The 18,308-nt window shown below is 54.4% G+C and overlaps 1 protein-coding gene across 1 annotated transcript; it reads right to left on the reverse strand.

Moving 5' to 3' along the window:
- Positions 1-591: 591 nt before the first annotated feature.
- LOC119104345 (calpain-1 catalytic subunit-like) lies at positions 592-17,505 on the reverse strand. Its single transcript, XM_037228040.1, has 16 exons — positions 17,366-17,505; positions 14,732-14,912; positions 12,179-12,360; positions 10,953-11,093; positions 10,131-10,305; positions 9,337-9,452; positions 8,595-8,723; positions 8,001-8,170; positions 5,867-6,078; positions 5,220-5,377; positions 4,701-4,770; positions 4,145-4,253; positions 3,562-3,689; positions 3,033-3,131; positions 2,031-2,180; positions 592-841 (listed from the first exon to the last, which is right to left on the reverse strand). The coding sequence occupies exons 1-16, from the start codon at positions 17,503-17,505 to the stop codon at positions 815-817; spliced, it is 2,187 nt and encodes a 728-aa protein (XP_037083935.1). The 3' UTR covers positions 592-814.
- Between the last annotated feature and the right edge of the window lie 803 nt (positions 17,506-18,308).

The raw sequence follows: 18,308 nt of genomic DNA on the forward strand, positions 1-18,308 counted from the left end.
CCCTGCCCTCCGCGACTGAAGAGGTGCGGTCGCATGACCTGGCAAACGCTTCAAATCTCACTAAAAAGGGGAATAATAGACCATCGACAACACAAACTGTCCCTGGCCGATCTCGCTGACATGTTCTATGCATCTCTGGTTATCCTAGCTGTTTTTGTACACGGCTACATTAACACATCGACCAAAATGGTCACTGCGCGTGAGCGGCTTGTCTTGAGGGCGGGCGGTTGCTCGAATCCCTAACTTCCGTCTGGAAGACCGCACGTTCCACGCCGCCTCGTGCGTCAATGTCACCGAAGGCCGGTGCGCCAAGGCGTACGTCACCTCTAAAGCACTGGCCGAAGACGACGGGCGCAGCGTTCGCGATAAGGGGGCAAAGCGTGCCGCCATTCGCGTGTCTCCCGATCTGACTCGTCATGGAGTAGGCAACAGCTCGAAGGGGGGGGGGGGGGCAGTCCGCCGCGCGCCGGCAGCCTGTCCACGCACGTGCAGACCAGTACAGGGCACGTGCCGCGTGTCTGCGGGGGCACACACCTCCCACGAGCCCCCTTCTTCGTTTCAGAGGTGGGCGGGGGCCTGTCACAACCGGCCTGAGCAGACCCGTCCTGACGCTGGTCTGGGCAGACCCGTCCTTAAGATGGTCTGAGTAGACCCGTCCTGAAGATGATCTCCGACAGTCACCCGTGAGAACTCACGCATGCGCGCTGAAAGCACGGCAGTGCGGGAGGCGTCACGCGGCGTGAGGCCCGACCGTGCAGTCACGCGGCGTGAGGCACGACTTTCCAATGGACTACTGCTGATGCCATGCTCCGTATCAGGAGTAGATGGTCATCAGGATCATCTGCAATAGAGGGACGTCATGTTTAAATTAGCAGCTCATGGAAATCAACGGACGCTTTCGCAGTAACACAGAGCTAGTGTTGATGTGTGAATTTGATGCCGTGCAATTACTGAGCACGGAGAGACAAATATGTAGTTTCGCAACAGCAAGTTGAAGAAGGAGGGAAAATGGGAGATGAGTTTCTTTGTTGATTTGATTCGCCTCCTTCATGGTCGCAAAACAGTCACTGCGGTCAACGCGCCATAAGATACTAATCAGCAAAGGAGGGATTCATCATCCTCTTAAAGTTGGGGACTGCAGCACCCTACCCACCCACCCACTCCCATCCCCCACCCGGCGCCGTTTCTCAACCGAACATGAAACTTCACCCCTGTTGGGAAAACGAATAAACAAATGAGGAATCGAAGAGTTCACCACGATAATACAAGGGTTGCCTCTGAGCCATGTGCATGCTATCCCCAGTCTCCATAAACCGCATGACTGAGCTTGAATCTCTCAATGAAGTGATATGACACCGCGGTCCACCTCTGTCAGGGGGGGGGGGGGGGGGAAGGGGTTACGCGGTCCTGTATTTCGCCGCATTTAGTCAGCGTACGGGGCTGCGTTAAACACCACGACCTAGTGCTGTCGGTAGGCTGTGTTATATCATTTATCTTACATTTATCCTATGGACAGTGCTAATAGCCTTATTGCACGTAGAATAGCCAGGAAAATGGACAGATAATGCATCTATGCCCCGCTCTTCCTGGTTATTCTGCGAGGAATAAAAATTAACATTTTATCACCTACACACATCCTCGTAAATATGATCACCGTAATAAACAATTTATATTTATCCTTCGTGGCATTAACCTTGCATCTCATTTGTCCAATAACTAATTTCGCAAACCTTTCATTTATGACACATATTACTTACCAAATACAGAATTTATCAAACAGGACATTTATCGAAACAAATTAAGTACCGAACGGATCATGTGTCAAACGTACAATGTATACAAGATATCCGACAGCAAACTTATGCATCGAGCATATCTCTATCAAACATATCCTTTAAACATATCAGTTACTTTACAGTCGTATACTTTCTGTCACGAGTTCTACACTTCATGGGATATTCGTTTGGATATCATTAAACAAGTCCGGCAAACCACACCATCTGACGCCAGCTTCGCTGCCCAGCACTGACCTCCTCTAGCGAGATGGGGTTGGTCTTCATCTTGGTGTCGATGCTGTGGTAGCGTTCGTGCGCTAAATGCAGCCGCACCATGGCGATGAGGAAGCTCTCCACCGTCAGCACGCAGCTCTTGGTGAACCTCAGGATCAGGCACTCCAGAACCTGCCACAGAGGAGTCTCAGGGCCCACACGAGCAGCTCACACCAGAACCTGCCACAGGGGAATCTCAGGGCCCACGCGAGCAGCTCACACCAGAACCTGCCACAGAGGAATCTCAGGGCCCGCATGCGTAGCTCACTCCAGAACCTGCCTCAGAGGAATTACAGGGCCCACACGCGTAGTTCACACCAGAGCCTGCCACAGAAGAATTTCGGGCCCATACGCGTAGCTCACACCAGAGCCTGCCACAGAGGAATCTCAGGGCTCACATGCGTAGCTCACACCAGAACCTGCCACTGAGGAATCTCAGGGCCCGCACGCGTAGCTCACACCAGAGCCTGCCACAGGGAAATCTCAAGGCCCGCACGCGTAGCTCACTCCAGAACCTGCCACAGGAGAATCCCAGGGTCCACATGCGTAGCTCACTGTGGTAATACGGCAGGGCCAACAGAACTGTACCATAACGTTGTTGTTCAGTCGTAAACGCTCATACATCGTTGTATTGTCGTATCGTTCAGGCGTTTCTGTTAGTGTAACGATGAACACAATGGACTAAGGATTATCTGGAGATATGGGTTCAATTCCCAGTGGACGGATCCATCTTTGCCGCGTTACCTGGCGAGAACTATCAAGAAACTGGAGAGTGACTAATTACCACTGGTTCATTTAGACAGGAGTCGATGAAAGTAATAGTCTAAAGCAAAGCCAACGGCAAGGAATCATCTTAGAGCGCAGAAACCTTGGAATCCGGGGGTCAAGAACCTCCCGCAAGCGGTAAATGAAACGATACAAGCGGGCATAAGAAGGTGGGCGTAGTTTAGTTATTTCTGCCGGAGCAGGACTGTGGTCAGGTACCTTGTTTGACACGGTGACCCCCGCCTCGTACAGGATGGGTCGCATGTTGTAGCTGGACGTCTTGTTAGAGTGGCTCCTGTCGTACTTCAAGAACGCCAGCTGGAACATTACGGGCCCCAATGAAGTGATGTTAGATACGGAAAAATGGATGATGAATCATCGTATTAAGGCTTATCAAAGTCACTTACACAAAGCATCCACCATTTCAATGTTAAACATTTTGTCTAAATAACTCTTTACAAACAACAGAGCAGGAATATACGATAAACACAGGCCAATACCACGCATGAGTCCGAGAGAAGTGAAAACCTCCGCCACATTCCGCATCGAGCTAAGAGGGTCACAGCAAATGCTTAAGGGACACAAGTGGCAGTCTCTACTGACGGCCGAGCAGAGATGTACGAACTCTTGAGAACGACGCAGAAATCCCCAGACGGCCACGTCTGCCCCGAAGGTTCCGCTATCTCCAGCAGCCGGGTCCAGGGCAATGACCATCTAATAGTGGAGAATGAGCACGATGGGCACTAACCCTCCAGTAGTGGAGCGTGAGCAGGATGGCTGGGATCTCGAACAGGCTGATACGGCCCGAGATGCTGTAGTCGCGCAGCATGATCAGCGACTTGCACAACTCCAGGCTCGGCTTGTCGGAGTGAAACGCTGCGGAGGAGACAGATGGACCTCACCAGAGCGTCATCAGGACGTCATCAGAGCACTAAGCAGAACTGTGTAGAATGGGGCGGCTCTGTTCCAAGCTGTAGGAGCTTAGCATGGCGCATAGGCGTTTTCAGGGCAAACTTGCAGCTCAACACGGATAAACGTTAGTTGCCATGACAATTTTCTTGACAAATGCTATTAAATCTCAAGGAGGCTGGTAATAACCCACGAAACGTGCCTGAATGACAGACAATGGTTGATTCCCGAGTCATGCTGAAAGGAACGAGCAATCAGCTCAAGCTCGGCTAACCGATACTCGTAATAATTAAATAAAAGCATCTTCCAATACATGACGCACGCCATGAACTCCTGGACATCAAGTAGTGGTAGTCAGATCGAAGAACCTGGGGTGCACGCGGTGCTAAGACGAGCCTCCTCCGATGGCACCAGAGACTCACTTTGTCTACCTCCCTTCCAGTGCGTCTTTAGAATCTTCAGCAGGATCACCGAGTCCACGTCCGGAGGATACTTGGCGACCAGCTTGGCCAGGATCAGACGCGAGTCGGGCTGTGGGCCAAGTCAGGGCTCATTTACTTGTAAACACGTCCGAATGCTAATAACGAAACAGAGCAAGAAGGAACGTAACCTACACCGCCCGCTCTCTTTCCTGGCGTCGGAAATGGGGCCATCGTTGCTTTCGTATCTCTTTCCGCCTGCCCTCACACCCATACCGCTCGATGTAAAGTGGTGCAAGGATCACGCAGATTTGTCGCCTTTCCTACTCTTTTGGCCTTTCCTGTAAGTCACAGCAAATTTGCACTTGATCTCCATTATTGGAGCGCATTTATTACCAACGCTGCCAGGGAGTGCTTCGACAACGAGCCAGTTACATGTGGTCATGATGTGGCAAGTAATCGACAAGCGCAAGCAACGGCATCACGTGACCTAACGTTTACTGTGCGTCTGAAGATGATCTCTTTGACGCGTGTGATCTCAAATATCGTATGGGCTCACATATCGTATGCTGTCCTCGATGGTATCCGAGGAGACGGGCCGGAACACCATGTTGTCCTCGTTCACCTCCCTGAAATCAGCGCCCGGCGCGTCATCAGCTGTTTCGCGACTTTACAAACGCGCAGAGATGCCAGCTCAGCGACCATATAACATCACTGCTCAAGGAATCGGACCTTTCCAGGCCTGTTGGGCTGGCTGATGCGTCGTATTGTCCACGGCAGCCAGCAGGCGTGTTGTTGGTGGTCCCTTTCAAGCCCTGACAAACGAGAAACATTCCATCCAACTACTAGGCATCACTCTTCTTTCGTGATTTACTGTCGTTTCCAATAATAAACCGATTCCTGCACCTCACCTACGGCCAGATCTCCCCACTTACTCTACATTCACACCCACCTGGCATTAATTCATGTACAAACGCGCGTCATCACCACCAGACGTCGCCCCGATCGCCATGATGCCACCTGCCCTATCTTTCCGCCCGACTCTCCCGCCGCGCAGCGAGCAGCGAGCCTCGCTCACCAGATGTTGCTCTGCTCGTCGGTCAGGACTCTGAAGAGGAACTTGGCGTCCCTGTTGGGCTGCGCCGTCTGCGGCACCACGATGTAGTCGCCGGGCGGCAGGGTGAAGAAGGTGGCTGTCTCGCGGGTGCACGTGTAGGCCGTCACGTCCAGCGGCTTCTGTGGCGCGAGCGGGGCGGGTCGAGCGCAGGTTAAGGACGGGTCTCCCGTTTATACGTGTACGCTGTCCCGTCCGGGGGTACCTTCACAGCAGCGTCAGAAGAGGTCCGGTCGCGGACAGGTTAGCAGGGTCAGAGATGGTGCGGTCAAGGTCAGATCGACAGGAACACATCAAAGCTTTGGTCAGCTCTGGGCCAGCCAAGGCCACATTATCTGCTTGGGCTAGTACCAGGACATCAAGAGCTGCAAATACCCGAGTCAGGACCAAAACAGTGGGATACGGCAAAGGTCGAGTCAATGGCGGTAAAAACGCAACAGTGGCAGGTCAAGGTCGAATTAGCAGAAATGCAGCATGGACCTGGCCCGCGGCAGGGCTAGCCACCCATCAATGCACAAGTCAAAGGAAGGTCAGAGAAGACACAATACGCTCGTGCACCACTCCCAGATCGTCTGGGGCTCGGTCTGCCACGACCACCGCAGGCGACTCACGTTCGTGATCATGATCTCCTTGGTGAGCCGGTGACAGGTGTGGGGCACTCCGTACACGGAGAAGCCGATAGCCGCCAGCTGACGCCGCTTCTTCTTGACGTCGTCCGGCGGTAGCGTGTCGTACTCCTGTGTCAGTGACACCACCACGTGACACTTGTTGGCCGAACTGCGCGGGATCTGGATGTGGAACTGCGGGTTCTGCGCCGCCGTCTCTGTCGGATGAAAACAAGGCGGTGTTAGTGACACCACAATGTGATACTTGTTGGCCGAATGAGGCGGGATCTGAATGTGGAACAGCGGGTTCTGCGCCGCCGTGTCTGTCAGGTGAAAACAAGGCACGTGGTATTCCACTGCACTACGGTGCATAGACAACACACACAGGTGAACGTATCATCGGAAAACGCTCGATAGGTTAGAGGGAGACCGGAAAAATATGTCCAAACGTACACCCAATGGGTTTAACCGAGCAAACGCCAATCAACCAAACACATGCGCCGGGCCCTGTGAGGCTGGCAGCAGTCGTCAACCCCGGGTCAGTGGTGAGCCCAGGTGCGGTGCCCGGGGAGAGGAGAGGAGGGCCTGCGAGGGCGCTGGGTCCGGCGGACAGCATCTGCTGTGTCATGACGCGACGTGACGTGACGCGATGTGACGTGGTCAGACAAGTGGTGAATGGATGGGTCGGGGTTTGCGGCAAACGCTGTCATTCTGGGATTGTCTGGTCGTCCAGCTCGACGTCCAGCTCTCCCGAAAACGGCAGTGGTATGTGCGGTTTAGAAGCATGGTGATTTTTACGTGTCCTGTGGCTATCAGCTGCTGAAAACAAGCACATGAGCTCAATGATTAATCTCTTTGGACGTGCCTGGTGGCTGACAAGCAGCTGGGCAAATTGTTGTGACATGGAACCACTATGACTAGAAAATAGCACAAAAATGTGAGGAAGTAAGGAGCCGTGGGAACGTAAAAATGTATGCGACCGACATGAGGAATGCGTTTGAAAGATCTCAAAGCTGATTGACAGAGTGGATGTGCGCAAAAGCCTTACACAAATCACCCACCAGGCCGAATACTGCAAAGGCCTTTCGAATGGTATTTCTTGAAGTGATTTCGTGGGCGTGACATGCCACAGCCGCCTAATCCGCCATGTGTGTTCATTCTTCATAGGCAAGCAACATGTGCAATTCCGGCTCTGCCTGATGTGGCCTGACCCGACCGGTCCGATCCGATTCAATCTTAAACGAAATGTTCCGCGTTTTAAGATATTGTAGCAAGCATCAGCTTGATGAAATAAGCTTACGTACAGCTGTTGGTATGTTTTTAAGTGAAAAGTGCTCTAGACAACACGCTTTCTCTGTTAAGTAAATATGCTGCCCAGTGCATCATTGTTTGATCACGTCATCTTGCGGAGCACTGTTTGAGAGACAGCTGAGGGCCGTGACATTTGGAAATCGTACTCACGAACGTCAGATATGCATGACTCGCCAACTGGTTTACGCATTGGCCTAGGTCACTGCATGGTCAATGGAATGACAGGATTGGAATGAAACTGTGACGGTATCATGGATACCTGGGTGACCTTGAAAAGTCTCCTCCAAATGGTCTGCACATCCTTGCAAGCGTGTAGCTCGAAATAGCGTGGGGGGTCTCAAGAATAGTAGAGTTGTGAACCATCGAATGATCTTCAAGGCGACTATTACAGTAAAAACCCAATACAAGTGTGGAACACTTCTTTTAACCGAGCCCCAAGCCTGACCCGTGATAATGCACACAAAAGCCGTTGGTGTCAGCTGTCATTGTGCAACTGCAGCCGTCGTAACGATGCACTGTGACCTGTCGTACTTTCTTGAGACCCCCACCCCTCTGGGTCTTCTTTAGACTGCCACCTCAGCCCATCTGAGTCTTCAAGGCGGTTATCCCTGGTCCCCCGACAGTTCTCAGAGCGGTGCTCTTAGCCGTTCTAAAAGCCGCAGGATTGACAGCCCGCCGCCGCCAGAGTACCTAAAACGGCACATTCTTGTGCTTGTTCCCAAGACGGTAAGCTCCTGCATTGCTCTGAGACCTGAGCCGCAGCCCCTGCTCCCGGAGGATCTCCCATGGCAGCGGCAGCGCGGCGCAGCCACGGGAGGAGCGCACGCACCACAGCTGGGGCCGCCGCCGGCGTTGTGCCCGGTCCGCCAGCGTCGGCGCGCCAGCACCGCCCGCCATGGCTTCTTGCTGTGCAGACAGCTCTCGTTCATCCAGTCGTCCGGCCCGATGTGCACCAGGTCCAGGTGCGTGAACACGCGGGCGAAGTCATCGAACGACATCCTGCCAGGGACGAGCCGCCGTCACAGGAGGTGTCGGAGGTCAGTGACAGTGCAGGGTGGTCAGGCAAACCAGCGGGGCTCATTTAAACCACGCAGAGGCCATTGAGCCCATATAGAGGTCATTGAACCCATACACACGTTGTTGAACCCACACGGAGGTCATTTAATGTGCAAAGATAACAACAGAGGTTATCGAGAGCACACCAATGGCAAGGCCCCCACGATTACGCTGAGGACAGTGACGGCACACATAACATTACTGGATAAGCATCCATCAAAAGCTCGTCGACATTGGCTGAAGACTCACTAGAAATATCTTGTTTCTGCTTGATAGGTCACCGAAATTCTCCATCCCTCATTAGTAAGTCACTAGAGCAACGCCCATCCGAATACCAAGAACTTCTCCTCGCTGTCTGACGACTCACCAGAACTCGCCATCGTTGGCGACCCGAACGCTGAGCAGGTCCTTGTCCCGGTCACTGAGACTGTCCCACTCCCAGCTCCGCTCGCTCCAGGGCCCGTTCCACTCGCCCTTGCCCCAGGGGTTCCGCAATCTGTGGGAGCGGGCGCCGGTCACTGACGGACGAGGCCTGGGAGCGCATCGACACGGGGCCAAGCACAGCCAGGTAACGGTACGAGCCTCAACAGAATCGTCTTTGACTGCGGAAAGCACCATGAAATTCCGCGGCCTCAGAACTAGACTTTAAGGTACGGTACGAAACTCGAACACTTGCAATTTTGGGTAACACTCCGAAGAGGCCAAACTGAGGTCCTTATCATAGCCAATGTTTTGGACAACACTGCGTGAATACTGCATTTGTCAAATTTACATACACTAGATATATTCGTTTCCGCTGACACGATTGATGAATTTTCGTGCAGTCACTGGTTCTTGCTTATGTCATACGCTTGTATCTGCGTGCCATTTGCCGGTGCAGCGAAACGTTCGCTACGATTTGTCCAACAGAGAGTTACCAACGAACGAGCTGAGCGCCACAGCACAGTCCTGGAACGTATACGGCATGCGCGGCAGCCGGCTGTGCCGCGGGAGCACTGCATCGGTGTCCACCGCCGTGGCTCCGGCGTCCACCCTAAACCTGACCAGCGGCGTCTCTTCCAGCCTGCTTCGGACCCGCGCCAGGCCTTCGCCTCCGCGTCCATCCTTACCTGACCAGCGGCGTCTCCCCCAGCTTGCTTCTGACCCGCGCCAGGCCGGTCACGCTGTAGGCGTGCTGGGTCACCAGGCCGTTCCGCAGCCGCAGGTGCCGCTTCGTGTCCCGCTCCTGCCAGACACGCCGTCTTGACGTCAGTCGGGGGAGGCGAACCGCGGAGCCCACGGCGTCGCGGTGACGCGGCTACAGTCCCGGGCCACGGCGGAAATACACAGGCTCCAACAAAAATCACTGGGATCACAAAAAATCACAAAAATCACTAATCACTGATTAAACGAAACTCTGGAGATGAGGCATAAGAATAAACCGACCACCACGACCCGCGGTGCAACCGCTTAATGAAGTAACAACCTGTCGTGTTGCAAACATGTAAGTCGGCAGGGAGTTCCATTTTATGTCAAACTCTTGACATCTTGCACCTCATTTGGCCCACAACATTGCGAACTGCGCTTTTTGCAGCACGACAGGTTGTTACTTCATTAAAAAAGCGCCCCAGGCCGTAGTGCCTGGTTTAATCCTTTCGCTCACGTCAAGCCCGTTTAATAATCCCCAGCACTTTTGTTCAAGCCAAATAGATTGCAAGATGTCAAGAGTTCGACATATCATGGACCAGACGGTCCGTCACCCGCTACCAGAAACATCTGGACACAGCGCGGTGTGGAGCGGCGGAGACTTCGGCTCCGACCCGCGGACAGCACGCGGCCGGACTGACCCCGGCGCGAGTCCGGGGCGGACTCGCCCCAGGACGCCGGAGTCCACGACTGCAGGACTCGGAGCCGGCGCACTCACGATGTGTATGCTGGCCACGATGAGGCTGGAGCGGGGGACGGCGCTGTTGAGCACCTGGTAGATGACGTACGTCTCCTGCTGCTGCAGGCTGAAGCTCTGCACGATACCTCCCGTCAGATCTTGCAGGGCCAGCGTCGTCGAGTTCTGGTGCAGGCTCTCGTACGAGCCGTAGAACCTGCCAAAAACGTACGCACATTACATTCACAAGACGGCTTTGCAAAACATTTACATGCAGTGAACTGTCTTGAAGCGTCGCGGGGAAGAGGGGTTAATATATATATATATATATATATATATATATATATATATATATATATATATATATGTGCGTGCGTGTGTGTGTGTGTGTGTGTGTGTGTGTGTGTGTGTGTGTGTGTGTGTGTGTGTGTGTGTGTGTGTGTGTGTGTGTGTGTGTGTGTGTGTGTGTGTGTGTGTGTGTGTGTGTGTGTGTGTGGTGTGTGTGTGTGTGTGTGTGGTGTGTGTGTGTGTGTGTGTGTGTGTGTGTGTGTGTGTGTGTGCATTATATGTAAAACATGCATGTTTATATATATATATATATATATATATATATATATATATACACAGCATGAAAACGACAGCTAGCGTTTGAGCAATTATACGAACACTGCAAAGCAACGCAACGCCATTTTCCAGATGTTCACATGACTTTAGGCCGTCTCCATCCAGACAATACAAGCTGAATCAAGCTCCACCCAGCACTAAAGTGACGTTGACACCTCTCGCTGAGACTAGGCCACCTGCGTATGGGCCAGCCAACCTGACCCGACCTCAGGCCGGCTGGGGCCCACAGCCGGCACTCACTTGGCATAGGCCTTCTCGAGCAAGGCGGACCAGAACTCGGCCGGGTCGGAGGAGTGCGCGTACAGCAGGCGGCCGCGGTGGGTCGGCAGGCGGTCATCCACCATCACCTCCACCCACTCGCCGAAGTGCCAGAACCGGAACCTGCAACGGCGCGCACTGAGTCAGGGGTCGGGCCGGGCCGCAGGGTGGGTCACTCAGGATCAGGTCAGATCAGGTCAGGGAAAGATCAGGTAGTCAGGTTGCAGGTCAGGTCCGAGCATTCCGTGTTTGGTATGATTGCTTCAGGTCAGGCCTGATAGCTTTGAACCAAGTCAGGCTAAAACAGGGCAGATCAGATTCGGTTCGATCAGATTTTCGATGTCACGTTCCCTGATACCTTGGGCACGAAACATTTGGGCTAGTGATCCACCAACTATGATGATTGTCAAAAATGTCTATTGTTCATTGCGGCAAATCGCGTGAATGCTTGTAAAGATGACGCAAATAGACAACTAAAAGCCGTGTTATCGTTGTAATAACCCTTGTTAAAGGCAGTGTGATCACCACAGTGAGAGATCATGACCATGCTGTAGCTCATGATGACATAAGGCCCCAGCATTGCACGAGAGCGTCACACTTACACGACGCCATGACAGTCTGTCTGTTTACCATGTCTGTCAGCAACCGTCAGCTGAACACCCTATCGCTCCCGCGGCGTGAGCAACGATTTAACCAATTAATTGTAATGTAGCGTTCGAAACGTGAAGTTCAAAAAACGCAGGCTTATCATCCAGTTTTGCCAGCCTATATTAATCACGCCATTCTTGTGGCTGCACGTTGGACAGGCGGCATGGCATTGTACTTTCCTCGCAATTGGGAATCTATTCCTGCAGTTTTGACAGCGTTGCCTTAAGCTCCCAATTCACACTTTTAATAACTTTGCATCGTTTGATCAAATCAGCTTCCAAACATGTCATCACAATGAGGATAAAGCCATCAAATGAGCTCAAACAGCACGCCAGGCGTGACGACATGACGCCGGTGTCGGCCGTCTGACTGTGTTACGGCCGGTGCGCTCCGGCCGGCGCGCTACGGCCGGTACGCTACGGCCGGTACGCTACGGCCGTTGCGCTCCAGCCGGCGCGCTACGGCCGGCGCACTACGGCCGGCGCGCTACGGCCGGTGCGCTACGGCCGGCGCGCTGCGCCGCCGCCACTGCGCCGCCGCCACTGCGCCTCTCGTCTGACCTGAACAGGCCGCAGTAATCCTGCTCGAACGACTGGTCCGGCGGCACGACCCGGTCCAGGAAGCGCGGGGTCAAGGTCAGCGTGGAGACGGCCTGCAGCAGCCAGATGTCTCCCAGCTCGCCCCGCTCCACGTCAAACCGACCGCTGCTGTCCGAGATGAAGCGGGGACGGTCGACGATCTCCTGAGGAGGCATCAGCGGCGTCAGAGACGCTCTGAGGGGACACGTGCAGTGAGGGGTCCCCTGAGGAGGCATCAGCGGCGTCAGAGGTGTTCTGAGGGGACACGTGGGGTGAGGGGTCTCCTGAGGGAGCAATAGCGGCGTCAGAGGTGTTCTGAGGGGACACGTGGGGTGAGGGGTCTCCTGAGGGAGCAATAGCGGCGTCAGAGGTGTTCTGAGGGGACACGTGGAGTGAGGGGTCTCCTGAGGGAGCAATAGCGGCGTCAGAGGTGTTCTGAGGGGACACGTGGGGTGAGGGGTCTCCTGAGGGAGCAATAGCGGCGTCAGAGGTGTTCTGAGGGGACACGTGGAGTGAGGGGTCTCCTGAGGGAGCAATAGCGGCGTCAGAGGTGTTCTGAGGGGACACGTGGAGTGAGGGGTCTCCTGAGGGAGCAATAGCGGCGTCAGAGGTGTTCTGAGGGGACACGTGGGGTGAGGGGTCTCCTGAGGGAGCAATAGCGGCGTCAGAGGTGTTCTGAGGGGACACGTGGGGTGAGGGGTCTCCTGAGGGAGCAATAGCGGCGTCAGAGGTGTTCTGAGGGGACACGTGGAGTGAGGGGTCTCCTGAGGGAGCAATAGCGGCGTCAGAGGTGTTCTGAGGGGACACGTGGGGTGAGGGGTCTCCTGAGGGAGCAATAGCGGCGTCAGAGGTGTTCTGAGGGGACACGTGGGGGTGAGGGGTCTCCTGAGGGAGCAATAGCGGCGTCAGAGGTGTTCTGAGGGGACACGTGGAGTGAGGGGTCTCCAGACACAGCACAGGACGGTCATGGGTCTACTGGGGAGACTCAGAGGAAACAGCGGTCTCCTAAGAAGATAGGAAAGTACGCATTTTTTCTGAAGGGACGCGGAAGAGTCAGTAGTCTCATTGGGAGATGCAGGAGTCATATGATCTTTCGAGAGCACACTGGAGAGTCGTACGATCTCCCTCGGATACACAGGAGGGTTAAATATCTATCGAAGAGACGCAGAGGCGTTAGCTGCTAGGAGTCTCCTAAGCGCACCCAAAACTAGTGCGCGACTCTTAAGAGGGCACGGAGGTGTCAATTCTTCCGAAAGACACGAATCGTGCGAAATGTCTTCTAAAGACCTTGTAAAACGGCGAGGGGTCCACTGCGGAGATCTAGAAGAGGCAAGATTTGGGAGGGAGAGGGGTAGAGGTCTCCTTATGAGACACAGGACAACCATGCCGTTGAGAAATTAGGGGTATTCTGAGCGAGCACAGAGAAGTCAGAGACATCCTGGAGAGACGCGAAATCTGCAGAAGTCTGCTACAGAATAGGCTGGGAGGGAGCGTGGTCAGTGCACCAAACCCTGAGAACACAGCGCATTGGGTGGCAAGACGTCTCTTCCAGTCTGGCAGTGGTGTCGTGCTGCGGGCTTTACTTGGATAAGCCAATGCTCTGGAAATTACGCTAGCTCCAATTGTCGTTTTCCCAACCCCAGTACTTTCAGCTGAGGGTAAAAGTCATTGGGGGTTTCACTCGATGTTTGAAAACTACGCCACAACTGAGCTTATCGCCATCCCTGAAAAGCCCGGTAAAAATCGGGCAGCAGCTCCTCCATGGGCCGCAACTTGACCACTTGACTCGGTCTGTGCAAATGCTTAGTCGCGCCTATGCTTTATTCAAAAGCAGGATCGGTGTGATTCTACGTCAGGTCATTCGGCATACGCTGCAGTCATAGGCCCAATAGAATGGAGATTTTTTGTGATGTTAGACCGTGCACTAGTACATATATCATATCCAGGTCATGAGGAAAAAAAACGCTACCATCTATGAACAACACATCTGTTTGCGTTCCGACTCTGGTCTCACATTTTTTTAAATTCAGCAAACCATTTTGTAAATGACAAATTTAAACGCAAATGGGTCGAAACCGCAAACGATGATAAATAAATGGGATTTGACGTCGCTAATTAGGTCTAAAGAACAGCCTCGCAAAGAACAGCACCTCAAGTGCATTTATATATATATATATATATATATATATATATATATATATATATATATATATATATATATAGTCCCGCCCCTAAAAACATCATAGAACATGTTTATTAATACGCTATTTAGAAATATATCGATTTATCCTATTCATTCTACACTATAGTAACAGACTATCATTACACAACCATTTCTACCTATTAATATCACCATATTATTACAAAGCTACTTTACGCCATCATATACGCCACTTCTCATCAAACCACTTAACACTGCCTCCCCCTCCCTCCTTCCGCCCGCCGTGGGCACTCACGTGCGGTCGAAGCCAGACCAAGACCAGACCACTCAACACTGCCTCCCCCTCCCTCCTTCCGCCCGCCGTGGGCACTCACGTGCGGTCGGAGCCAGACGACACCGTGCGGCGGTGGCTTCTTGCCCAGCGCCTGACCGGAGGCCGGGAAGTCAGGGTCCTCGAACAGCAGGCCCCGCTCGCGGCACGAGCGGCGTATGTGCTGGTACGTGCCCTTGGCGGCTGAACCCGACTTGCTGATGGTCCGGTCGATGGTCCAGTACCTGGTGCGGAGGACAGGGTGATCAGCTGGAGTCCCCAAAAGCAGAGGTGGTCAGCTGGAGCCGCAAAGGGCAGAGGTGGTCACCTAGGGCCCTTCGAGCAGAGGTGCCCTACGGACAGAGGTGGTCAGCTGGGACTCTACGGGCAGAGGTGGTCAGCTGGAGCCCCGAGGGCAGAAGTGGTCAGCTGGAGCCCGAAGGGCAGAGGTGGTCAGCTGGAGCCCCGAGGGCAGAGGTGGTCAGCTGGAGCCCGAAGGGCAGAGGTGGTCAGCTGGAGCCCCGAGGGCAGAAGTGGTCAGCTAGGGCTCTTAGGGCAGAGGTGGTCAGCTGGGGTCCTACGTACAGCGGTGGTCAGCTGGAGCCCTTAAGGGCAGAGGTGGTCAGCTGGAGCCCTTAAGGGCAGAGGTGGTCAGCTGGAGCCCTTAAGGGCAGAGGTGGTCAGCTGGAGCCCTTAAGGCAGAGGTGGTCAGCTGGAGCCCTTAAGGGCAGAGGTGGTCAGCTGGACCCCCAAGGGCAGAGGTGGTCAGCTCGGGCGCAGACAGAGATAGGCCGTTCAGGTGGGGATCAGAAGCACAGGTGTGGTTGGAGGATATATACCAGCGTTAGGATGCTTATCGTGCATAAACCGAAGCCGGCTTTGAATAGGATTCAGCTCTGGATTTGAGTTTCGCATATGCGGGCCGCAAAAGTCCGTGGACTTGAAAAGTAAATTTTTGTGCTTCATGAGTGCCTAACTACGTGCGTTGTCTTGTGAAAAGCCTTGTGAAAAATGGCACTATCTATGCAGAGCTTCACCAGTACAAGAAACAATGGACGGAAGCCCGCGAAACGCCAATGTGGCTTTGCGTGGACGTAACGGTCTGCTATTCGGACCAGCCTGTCCGACGGAAAACAAAAAAACAGTTGCCATGCTTCGGGCCGATATAACGACGGATTGCATGACTGAGCGTAGAGAACTGATGTCGCCGTCACGGGCTCTCAGCTCTCAGTTTTTACAGGCGGCGTGAGGCTACGGAGTCTCTTATGCGATGTGCGACGTGGCTTTACAATGCTGCATTGAGATCCCTCACAATGTCTGACCTGAGGTCAAGCAGCCTAAGAAGGGATTGGATTCGCTTAATCAAAGCCGATGTCGTTTGTCACACTTTGCGTGGTTTGTCAGCTGTCATGTACCAAAACCGCGTCGATGTAGTGACGTCACTCGGTACCCCCCCCCCCCCCTCCCCCTCATGCCGCGGCCGGGCCCGGCAGCTGCAAACGTAGTGGTCGTGATCAGCGACACCCCACCTGCAGCATTTTGCGTTTACCCCGTGTTCTCGTGGTTTTGCAGGTGCCAATCACAGGAAGCATTCTGTTCGGAGCTGATGTGAGTCGTCTCTCACGCAGCTGCCGGCCCACCTCGCTGCATAGCATGCTGTGTAGCATGACGCCCGCGCACTGTGACACTGTGCCGGTGTGTGCCCGGTACACCCCTGCACCGCCGGCAGGCCGCCCCCGGGCGTCACAGCTTGGTGGGGGCGCCGGTCGGCAGCGGCCTGGCAGCGGCGGTATGCACGGGTCATCTGCCCATGACACCCGGTGTGTTCTTGACCGGATAGCTGAACTGCAGTCAACTGATCATTCTGATGGTAATGGTGTGGACATTTCAGTTCAGTTTCAGTTGTATGTGTCTGTGCATCTTTGTGTATATGCTCCGTCTGTGTATATCTGGGTGCGTAGCGCATATGTTCGGTGAATGTGCACATGGTGGTTAGGTCTGTATCTGTGTGTTTTGTGTGTAGATCTGATATACACACTCTGTGCGTTTTTGCGTGCGTACACATTCTGTGCGTTTTTCCCAGAGGGGCCTCGCGGCCGTAACCAGATACACTCCCAGAGGCGCCGCGTGGCTGTACCCAGTTACACTTCCAGAGGGGTAGCGTGGCCACGGCGTGCTCTCGACCACCTCTCGCGCCGCTCCGGCGCATTGTTCCGGGCATTGCTGTCGGGTGAAAGGCCACGGCTGGCCCGTACTGGGCAGCGCTCCGGGTGCGAGACAATGATCACATCACCACACAAGGCCCCTTGAGTGCCGGCGTGGGTCAACAATGTGAGCGGGGTCAAAGCCGGGAGCAGTCGTGCGCCCACCGCCCATTGTCCGCGGCCCGCACAGCAGCCGCTGGTGCGCTGCAGCGATATACGGAGATATTGTCTGAATGCGCCGAGTAGTGCGGCGAGCGTCGCCGGGCGATCCCCGTCTGTCTGTCTCTGCCGTCACCGCTGCCAGCGGCCGACCTCTGCCCGCTCATCCTAACGACGGGAGCGTGCCGCCCGCGGCAACGAGCGGACAGTTAGTGCCGGTACACAGGCACCGTGTCGTGATCTGACGGCCTCGTTCCCGCCCCACGCCACTGGGTCAGTGCGCGCTCCGCCGCCGGCTTTGCTCCATCTCTTGCAGTTCTGCCCCAGCTCCGTGCCAGCTCTGCTCCATCTCTTGCAGCTCTGCCCCAGCTCCGTGCCAGCTCTGCTCCATCTCTTGCAGCTCTGCCCCAGCTCCGTGCCAGCTCTGCTCCATCTCTTGCAGCTCTGCCCCAGCTCCGTGCCAGCCCTGCCCCATCTCTTGCAGCTCTGCCCCAGCTCCGTGCCAGCCCTGTCCTCGCATCCAAAACACCCGCCGCAGCACTGCCGCGTGGCTGGTCAGCGGAGGTGAAACACCGCCGCGGCCGCGTCAGCCATGCGCTGCATCGGCCTCGGGCGCTGAGCTCACTGTGCACAAACTGTGCACAGGGTGTGCGCGCTGTGCACCGCACTCCGGAAGGCCCAGCGCCCATGCCGGTGCCGCTTTTTCGCCAGACTGCACGAGCTGCTGTGGCTTCGGTGGTCGACCGCGAGCCTGTTTAAAAATCCCCAATCAATGGCGCCGTGGTGTAAGACACCGGCGACATTGACGAATAGCGTGAATGGTTCGCGAAGCTCACGACAGGTGAGCTACACCCAAGCGGGGGCGAACGCGTCCGTCGTCTGCGCGATGAAGCGAACGTGTACCGCCGCGGCGGCGCATCGTGTTACCAGGCACTGACGTGTACATGCGGCTACGTATGCTATCGCCATGGCCTATGATGTCATGCTGCTGTGCTATGCTATGCTATGCTATGCTGCCATGGCCTATGATGTCATGCTGCTGTGCTATGCTATGCTATGCTATGCTGCCATGCTGCTATGCTGCTATGCTATGTTATGCTGCTATGCTGTGTTGTTGTGCTGTGCTTACTGCTGTGTTATGTTATACTGCTATGTATACTGCTATGCTATGCGATTCTAATGCTGATGCTATTCTTTGCCGCTATGATATGCTGATATGCTATTCTTACCGCTATGATATGCTATGCCGTTATCTTGTGCTATGCTGGCTATGCTTAT

Source organism: Pollicipes pollicipes, unplaced genomic scaffold (genome assembly GCF_011947565.3).
Source record: "Pollicipes pollicipes isolate AB1234 unplaced genomic scaffold, Ppol_2.1 Scaffold_6052;HRSCAF=7182_pilon_pilon_pilon, whole genome shotgun sequence".
NCBI classification, from domain to species: Eukaryota; Metazoa; Arthropoda; class Thecostraca; order Pollicipedomorpha; family Pollicipedidae; genus Pollicipes; species Pollicipes pollicipes.